This window comes from Nicotiana tomentosiformis, chromosome 3 (genome assembly GCF_000390325.3).
Source record: "Nicotiana tomentosiformis chromosome 3, ASM39032v3, whole genome shotgun sequence".
NCBI classification, from domain to species: domain Eukaryota; kingdom Viridiplantae; phylum Streptophyta; class Magnoliopsida; order Solanales; family Solanaceae; genus Nicotiana; species Nicotiana tomentosiformis.
In genome coordinates, this window is record NC_090814.1 from 31,175,768 (window position 1) to 31,185,194 (window position 9,427).

Here is a 9,427-nt window from a genome sequence, read left to right on the forward strand (position 1 = left end):
GTCCCATTTCCCCGAGGTGGGGGTGGTGTAGCTGAAGTAGTAGCCATGGAAGCTGTCGGTTGGGCCCTTGATCCCTGTTGCCCATTGGGCAGAACCACTTCATGTGGCCTACCTGACCACACCCATAGCATGGGCGTCGAATCACTGGAGATGAGTCAGAATGTCTAGAACGTGAGCCTACACTACTCTTAACCTGTTAAGTGGTCCTCCAATCACTTTGAGCTAGTCTAGTCTTACCTTTATGTCCCGAACTATAAGCCACTGGTAGGTCACCAAAAGCGGTTTGTACCATAGATTATGGTGGCCTAGATGGCCCCCCACTATTTTGACCCTCGCCCAAACTGGGCACTGCACTAAAAGTACCAAAGGTATGAGCCTTTTTGTTCTGTTCTCTGTTAACTTTTTCCTCTTGCTGAATCCTCTCAAAATCCATAGCTAAGTTCACAAAGTCAGCATAAGTAGTGTTCCTCCTTCCACTATCCGCTTCCTTTCGAACACTCAGAATCAACCCACGAGCAAAGTGATCAATTTTGTCATCATCCGTGGGGATGAGGTGGGGAGCATAGCGAGAAAACTTCTCAAACATGATGTTGTACTCTGAAACAGACATAGTATCCTTCTTTAAGGTCTCAAATGATACTGCCAGAGCGGCCCTAACTCCTGGTGGCAACCACTTCTTAACAAGCATTTTGGTGAATACTTCCAAGTCATTGGAGGAGCATCCTCCGGTCTACTTTTCTCTATACCTTTAAACCAAAGTTCAGCCACATCTTTCAACTGGTATGCTGCTAATATAACAACTCGATGATCCTTCACTCCTAGTAAGGTAGTGGTTTTCTCTGTCTCCTCAAGAAAGTCGCGTGGGTCCGCAAGAGGATCTGTTCCAGTAAATGTTGGTGATCCAAGCCTTACAAACTTCATGGCTAATTGTGCCATGTCCTCGGTCACTAGTGCTCTCATGCCTCCCCGATGGAGAGCTTGAATACCCATCTATAGGTTTTGTTGGGTCTGCATAGCCATTAGCTCTGCAAAAGTATCCACGGTCTTCCTTATGTCGAGAAATGTCTCATCTAAGTGGTTTGGCACTAGAGGTGGGGCAGGTGCCTCATCAACTTCTTCCTCATGCTCCTCCACCATTCTGGGAGCAACAGGAGCTGGCATAGTTCGTGTCTTTGCAGCCTTCGAAGGTCGGCCCTTAAGTCTGACGGATGTCCCTCCCGAAGCCAGGAGCATCTTTTCTATTCACATACCGCGTGAGTTCACCATGTTCTATGAATCGAGATAATGCACGAGTTAAGAAACCTCTTAGATTTAAGCTCTAATGCACGATCTAGAATAGGGAGAAAGAATGAAATATTTTTATTATGTCTATGTAGCCCTCCAGATATAAATGTGGTGCACAACACACTAATAAAGAGAACTCTACTAGACATGATTCCATAGATGCCCTAGGACTCCACTTAGAACCTAGTGCTCTGATACCAAGTTTGTCACGACCTAAGATCTACTTGACCGGCACTCGTCACACCACCTGACCCGAGCGAACCAAACCCATATATAACTCCTCTCATATATGCATGCGGAAGCCTTTTGAAACATAGACATTTTTAAACAATAAAATCCATGCATGAAACTTAACCTTTAAAATGATTATTTTCATTAAATAAAATACATAAATGTAATTGTTCATTCATACATGCCATATGAGTAACCATAGCTTACAACCCAAAAGAATAAACTACTATTGTCTATGAAATCTCTATAATACAAAATGAATATAGTCGACCGAGACAAGCCCCGATGACTCAAAACCATAAAATAAATGTTACTCCACGATAGTAAGAGTGGAGCCTTATTATAGAGCAAAACAATCAAAGATAAGCCCCTGCAAGCTTCTCCAAAAAATTCAACACAAAACTCTAAATGATTTTCTCTTCTTTTGAAGTTCTAGTAGGAGGAAACCCTAAGGGATGAAGAACCAAGGTAGGAGTTGAGATCTTCACCAAATAAGGTAAGTATACTTCCCTCTTTCATCCATTTTTCTGCTGGAAAAGTAGAGAAATTTGTTCTATAATTATAAGAACTCACAAGACGGTGATCGGAAGCCGTGAGTTGGATTGTCTGCTTTGCTACTATTTTTGGAGTTTTGGAGGAGAAAGGGTGTGGAGAAAACCATATAATGGCGGGGTTGTGGACGCAACCTGGAGCTCGCAACTTTCAATCCCACACGACGCACTGCAGCCGTCACATTATCTCATGAAAATAAGAAAATCTCATAATCAACTCCGAATCACAAGCAAGATGAACACCTCGTCAACCAATAACCTTCCACCTAACTCAATCCGGGAGGACATCACTACATGCAACACATCTTCAATACCTCCAGAAGAGATCAACTCAAAACTGTGGCCATAACCATTGTGAATTCTTCGAAATCCACTAACACATAATCAAGTCATCAGAATTGATTTCCTCTAACTCAACGGAGTTACGCGAACTCCTAAACCTAGAAGTAACTCAATCCAAATCTCGCTCTGGAAGGACCTTCTTCAAATTCGAAACCGTTTCTTGCTCCTCTCTAATACTTCCAATTCGAGTCCATACTGATATAGAAGTACTACAATTCTAGCCACCATCCACTACTGATCTCAAGCTCTAACCATGCACCAATCTAAAAATTTTAAAATGCCATATATGAATCTTGAACTCATCTAAACCTTTGCGATTGTCATCCACCTTGCTCTAATATCCACAACACAACAAATATGCACCGAATAACTTGCACTTTACGATCACCTGAATAACCAGAAGAAGCAACCAAGCAATTTCATTTCCTTGCACACTGCATCCGCAATGAGCATTAGACTTGAATCATTCCCATGACCTCAATTTACCAGTAAGGCATATTAAATCATGCATCCACCGACTCCTTGCTCGAAATCATCCTCGATAAAACCTTCCTCAAATCATAGTCAATCCACAAGCACATCCTAGTCCAAGAACTAATACAATGCATGACCATGCAATTCAATCATCGATAGCAATTCCCCCGCTTAGCTCGAAGACATAGAACACATCGTTGGTAATCCACTGTACCATTCCTTCAAAGCTGCCCCAGCCCCGCACAGATAATCAACTAACACCTCATAAACTCGTGTAACACTAGTCATCAAACACTCCAAAGACTCTGTTGAGTGACAGTCAAATCGATTTCCTCAAATGCTCCAAAATGATAATATATGCATTCCACTGAATAGAAACCTCATACTAAACACGCAATCTCAAATCTTCACGAAAGGAGATAACCCACCGGCTAGACTCAAATCAACACCTTCCCATGACTCCACCATGGTCACAACTAGGAAGCCGACTAATACTCCCGAGCCTACACTTGCCGACAAGATATCATAGTCCGCTTCATCCCCTAAATGAACAACTGGAAGATATACCAACACATCAACAATAAAGCCTGGACAACATATCGCGGCAGTAATCAAGCATCCACAGCCCTTCGCAGCCCATCCGCAACGTCACAAGTCGATGATGCCCAATGATATTTGGTGTTCAGCATCACATATGGATGAATATGAAAAATCAAAGTCATAGGTTTCAGACTGAAACAAGGTCGCACGATAAGAAAAGAAAGAAGGGAGATCCTAAATGCCCTATAGCCTCTCGAAGATATGTATGGACATCATCATACTGATTCGCAAAACTCCATTAGACATTTTTCGTGACTCGTAAAACCTACTAACCTAGTGCGCTGATACCAATTTGTCACGGCCCAAAAACTACCCAGTTGTAATGGCACCTAACCCTAATGCTAGGTAAGCCAAACAAGCAATAAGGTAACTCAAATGATAGATTACTAATAAAAAGAAATAAAGTGACTAGATTCTTAACAACCTCCCAAAGACTGGTACCAACCGAAATGAAGAATAAGTACAATATCTATTTGAAATTTACATAAATAGAGTTAAGTTCTAAACTACCATGAACAAGAGGTAGCTTGAATCTAGAATGCTAGAATGTCTGCAGTGCAAGGCTCTGTCCTCCACAGCTATGAAGCTCCAAGATCTACACGCAAGGTGCATAAGTATAGTATGAGTACAATCGACCCCATGTACTCAGTAAGTATCTTGACTTGTATTGGTGAAGTGGTGGCAAGGTTTAAAGTTAAAGATACTTAATATATACTTGTGCAGATAATAAGCAGCAAGAATAAGCTAAGAGATATGTCAGATAATGGTAAGAGTAATAACTGAAAAACTACCGTGAAAGTTAATAGACATGGCAAACAATATATAACCTCATTACCGTCTCGACGAAGGGAACAGTAATCATGAGACACACACACGGATCAAAACCAAAATCTCCAACAAATACTGGTGCGGTGTGCAACCTGATCCCAAATCTCAATTAACATTGTTGCCGTGTGCAATGAGATCCATACATCAATATGCTTTGTTGCGGCGTGCAACCTAATCCCAATATCACTAAACACTGTTGCGGCATGCAACCCAATCCTAATATCAATAAGCACTGTTGCGACGTGCAACCCAATCCCAACATCAGTAAACACTATTGCAACGTACAACACTATCCCAATATTAATAATATGATATGAAACCGCAACAACAACCAAACGCGGGAAAAGTTCACATAGTAACACTAAGAACAAGAACACGCGGAATTCATCTAGAGAATACAATCCCTAAACCAAGTAAGATGAGTAGCACAATATCCCTGAGCTAGTCCCCTACATATAAGGACAAATCTTGCACAAAGCATAACACACAACCAATATACTAATCCCTCAATCCAATTAAGCAAAAGAGAGAATGACATGAAACGAGCAAAGATATTTATCAAGTAACAACAGGGAACAAATAAAGGCATTCAATATATAAAATTATGTAGCAAGTAAAGACATTTAATAAGTGAAGGCATATCGTAAGCCAAGTATATAGTAAGTGAAGACATGTAGTAAGTGAAAACATGTAGTAAGTGAAGACATGTTGCAGGTTAAGGCATTTAACATGTCAATCACGTGACAATTAGATGCATGTAATAGGTATGGACTGATAAGAAGTAAAGGCATGAATTCGAAGAGGACATGTTGCAGAAGTTAATTAAGTAAAAGTGTCACGACCCAAGATCCACATGACCAGCACTCGGCACACCACCCGAACCAAACCCATATACAACTCCTCTCTTATATGCATGCAGAAGCCTTTTGAAACATAAAACTTTTTAAATAATAAAATTCATGCATGAAACTTAACCTTTAAAATGATTCTTTTCATTAAACAAAAGACATAAATGTAATTATTCATTGATACATTCCATATGAGTAACCATAGCTTACAACCCAAAAGAATAAACTACTATTGTCTATGGAATCTCTATGACACGAAATGAATGTAATCGACCGAGACAAGACCCAACGACCCAAAAGCATAAAATAAATGTTACTCCATGATAGTAACAGTGGAGCCTCACCAAAAGTATCAACTGGAGATGTGGAGCTGTCCTATCCACGGGGCTCGCACTGCTTAGAACCGGTGCCTGAAAATAGAAATGGAAATTTGGACAAAGGGCCTAAGCTCCACATGCCTAGTATGAATCATGAACCGTTTTCCCAAAGAGTGGGACAAGATAGAAAAAGAAGATTAGGAGATATACAAAGCGTTGATATGACAAGGAAGTATTTATATCATTTCATAAGTTAAACAAGAAGATGAAATAATAATGTATAGTATAGTTCAAAGTCATTTCCTTTATCCCTTAAGTTCAACCAAAATCATGTGAGGTTTTACTTTTAGTGGGAGCTTTATACCGACACCGACATAATAAAAATAACACTAGGTGATTAACCTAGCCACAAGTATTTGACCCTACTTCTCGGCGCGATTTTCCATAGTACCGTACAAGCCGACTTAACCTCATTACATTTAGTAATGATCATTTGACCACAAATTAAGGACTTTATCCCACAAACTTCGGCTTAACCTTGGAATGTGTCCCTACACCGGTACATATAGTTCTATAGTAACGAATTCAAAATTTGAACCAATCTCTGTGGTCTACACTAGTAGCTCCCAAAACATTTGACGTTTCTATAATAGGTTCATAGCTTATAAGCCTCAAAGAAGTCTACCTCAAATCAATTTACAATGTTCATAACCGATCCAACCATTTGAACAAGAATCAAATGAAAACCTTCTTCAATTTCATGTAACAAAATGATAATTTATCTTTTAGTTCAACAAGTGTCTGTCACGCCCCGACCATGGGGAGCGTGACCGGTGCTCAACCGAGATACCCCGGCCGAGCAAGCATGTATAATACCTTCTGTTGATACCCAATTTTGCCCTTATATTTTTTTAAATAGTATATATACTTCTAAAATATAATTTTGCATCATTAATTAATTTACAAGAGTTATACAAGTATTTTCTATGGTTTTTATAATTTTTGAAAAAGCTTTAAAATTGATTTTCTAGCATTTAAATTGCTTGAATATTTATTAATTATTTTGAGATGACTTAATTATCCAAAGTTATTATTTGCATCAACATATATGTTTCAGAATATTTTACTTTATTTTATGTAAGTATATTTGTATTTTTAAACTATTTACACAATTTGCAATAATAGCCTATATGTTGTGCATAATCATATTTTTATTACATTATATGTACGCAAATAGAATTTTTATATTTTTATAATGTTAAATTATTATTTTTAAGCATCTTACTACACAAACAATATTTTTATTAGTTTGTTAATTACAATTTATAAATATTGTTTATAATATTTCGTGTATTTAATTTGTAGCCCAAATTTGGGGCTAATTTTGAACCAAACAGAGCCAAATCACTGGCCCAGACATTCCCAATCCTTAGCCCAACCTCCTTTGGCCCAAACCAAATGACCCTTCTCCCAAACCCGGTCGAGACCCGTTAAAACGACCCATTCTATTTTCTTCTAATCCTAGCCGTTGATCTCTCTCTCAAGATCAACATCCCGCAATCACCCCTCTGCTTTAAATTAACCAAACCCACCCGAAACCCTACCATTTATCTAAGACCGTCGCCCCTAAATCATCTCTTCTCCTCTCCTCTCAAACCCTAGCAACTGCCTCCCTTATTCTGTCCAACTCTGACCTCAAGATGAAATCACTCCATGATTCCTTTTCCATTTATGCTCTGTCTCATTGTTTCTTACACGATTTTGGTATCACATAGTACTCGCTTATGTTTGGCAAGTTCCAGGCACTGAATCGAGGGAATCAAGCTCTATTTTGTTTAAATCCAGATGATATTTTTTCTATATACACGTATTACCAGGTTGTATGGGTTCGATTCAGTGAGATCTATGACTATTTGTGTTCTCCTTCTTGAATTAGGGTTTATCCAATTTTTCTCTTAAATTTATTCTAATGATTTTGCATGCTTTTATTTCCTTATTTTTGTGTTTGATTAATTATGTTTCCTTGTTTGTTCCTTCAATTTTACTGTTATATAAACCCCTTCCCTAATCCTCTTTAACGGACCTTAATCATTATTATTCTCTCATACCCTCACTCACTCGATACTATACTGAATCTATTGTTCTTGGCCGGCTGAAAGCCAAGGCCATCGAAACTCTCTCTAACGACCTCCCTAGTGCGAGCACTGCTTGGGACTCATTTGAGGCTCCTGTGAACTTTGACACACTAGGATTTGGGTCTTTTGGTTGTTCTCTTTACTTGTGATATTTGAGCTGTTTCTAACACTTAGAATACTCTTCTATTTAGTTTGTTGAATCTGCAAACTGGTGAGTGTCTTGACTTTTGCAGTTCTATCCTCTTTTGCTTGTTTCCAGTGCTTCGTATATATATGTTGTTCAAACCAATATGACTCCAATACTACGTTGTAATCATTGGATATTTTACTTGTATTGTAGCTATTCTGCAATTCTGAACCTCCAAGCGTCACAACTTGCCTAATTCTTTAAACTCCTATGTGTTCAACTTGAATGACTTTGTATCTTTAAGTTTGCTTTGTTGTTCTGCTGTTTATTGTGAGTTTTTCTCATGCCTTGTTTTGGATTCTCGCACTGAAATTCCTAGGGAATTATCTCTTACCTAGAATTTTCTTTAATGAACTTCTGCTAATAATTCCTTTATGTGAACTCTGTTTTTTTTACCTACTTAAATGAACCATATTTGTTGTCAGAATGTTGCTTTGTTCTGGTGCTTGGTCAATCCTACATTCTTTGGTATTGCTTATGCTTCTCGTTGAATCCGAATACATTTAGATACCTTGATCATGTATAGTTGACTGGCTTAAGTTCTGAGTCTGCATGTTATGTATAACCTTAAGATAATATGTCCTCCTGACATGATACCTTTTGATTGCGAGATCTTTTTGTTATACTCAACATGACTAGGTTTCTCATCGATTGCTTGCTTGCCTCTTTGTCATGTATAATTGTCATTTCTTGACTATGATCTTGCCTGACTCCTTATGACTTGAGACCCCCCTAAGTTTTAAAATCCTTTTATGGCTAATGCTCTATTTTGAATTCATTCTGGAAAGCCTAGCGTGTTCACCTCATATGTGTTTAATATGTTTACCATGTTAATCCAAAATGGCATGTCTCCTAGTGTTATGACTAGCCTTAGCATGCTCTCCCCTACTCAATGACTTAACCTATATTATATTTACCATGTTGCAAATTGAGTCTATTGACTCTCCTCGTTTCGTGTTCTTTGTGTAACTAATACTCTCACTCTTGCTTCTAAAATACCAATGTGTTTATGAATCTTGCTAAATGTCATACAACCCCGTCTCTATGAGGTGTTGCTTTAGAACTGTTTGGTTGGTTTCCATGTATGGTCTATTAATTTATTTGGTAAATTGGTCACTATTGGGCTGGATATGAGTCCATGTGTGGCTTTGGGCTGCGTAAATGGGCATACTCTCTTATTTTTGGGTAGTGTTTTGATCCGGGCCTTCTATCCAAATGAAAGAGTCTACTGAGGGCCCATGCAGTGCTGGGGTTAACTCTTCTTAAGTCTGTCGTGTTTGTGGGTCCTGTAATAATCTTGGTTCTGTAATATTCGATGTCGGTTTCTTTCCTTTCCTTTTTTTTTAATCTTTGGTCATGTAATAATTTGTAAACAAACGATGGGGTGATTAGTGATAAGGGTTGGGATATTCTAATGCTTGCATAAAAGGGTAGAAAATATGCCTATAGGTTCTATGTGTTCTATTTGCTATTTCATTCAGCATGCCTTATATCTTATTTAATTTAGTGTGTTGTACACTAATAGAAAGCATGCCTATAGGAGTCACACACATACTTCACTTAACTTGTCAAAACATGTTGGCTCAAGTAATTTCTATATTTGTTTCTATATGTAGTACTGGACGCTTCT

General features: G+C 38.4%; 1 protein-coding gene across 1 annotated transcript; it reads right to left on the reverse strand.

Annotated features, from left to right (window-relative positions):
• Window positions 1–295: 295 nt before the first annotated feature.
• On the reverse strand, window positions 296–990 carry LOC117280187 (uncharacterized). Its single transcript, XM_033659869.1, has 2 exons — window positions 747–990; window positions 296–660 (listed from the first exon to the last, which is right to left on the reverse strand). Exons 1-2 carry the CDS (start codon window positions 988–990, stop codon window positions 296–298), a joined length of 609 nt encoding a protein of 202 aa, XP_033515760.1.
• Window positions 991–9,427: the final 8,437 nt, after the last annotated feature.

Coding starts and splice junctions, on each gene's coding strand:
- LOC117280187 (XM_033659869.1), bottom strand. CDS start 990: ATGGGTATTCAAGCTCTCCATCGGGGAGGCATGAGAGCACTAGTGACC. Junction 661..746: donor GGCTGAACTTTGGTTTAAAG/GTATAGAGAAAA, acceptor GGTTGCCACCAG/GAGTTAGGGCCGCTCTGGCA.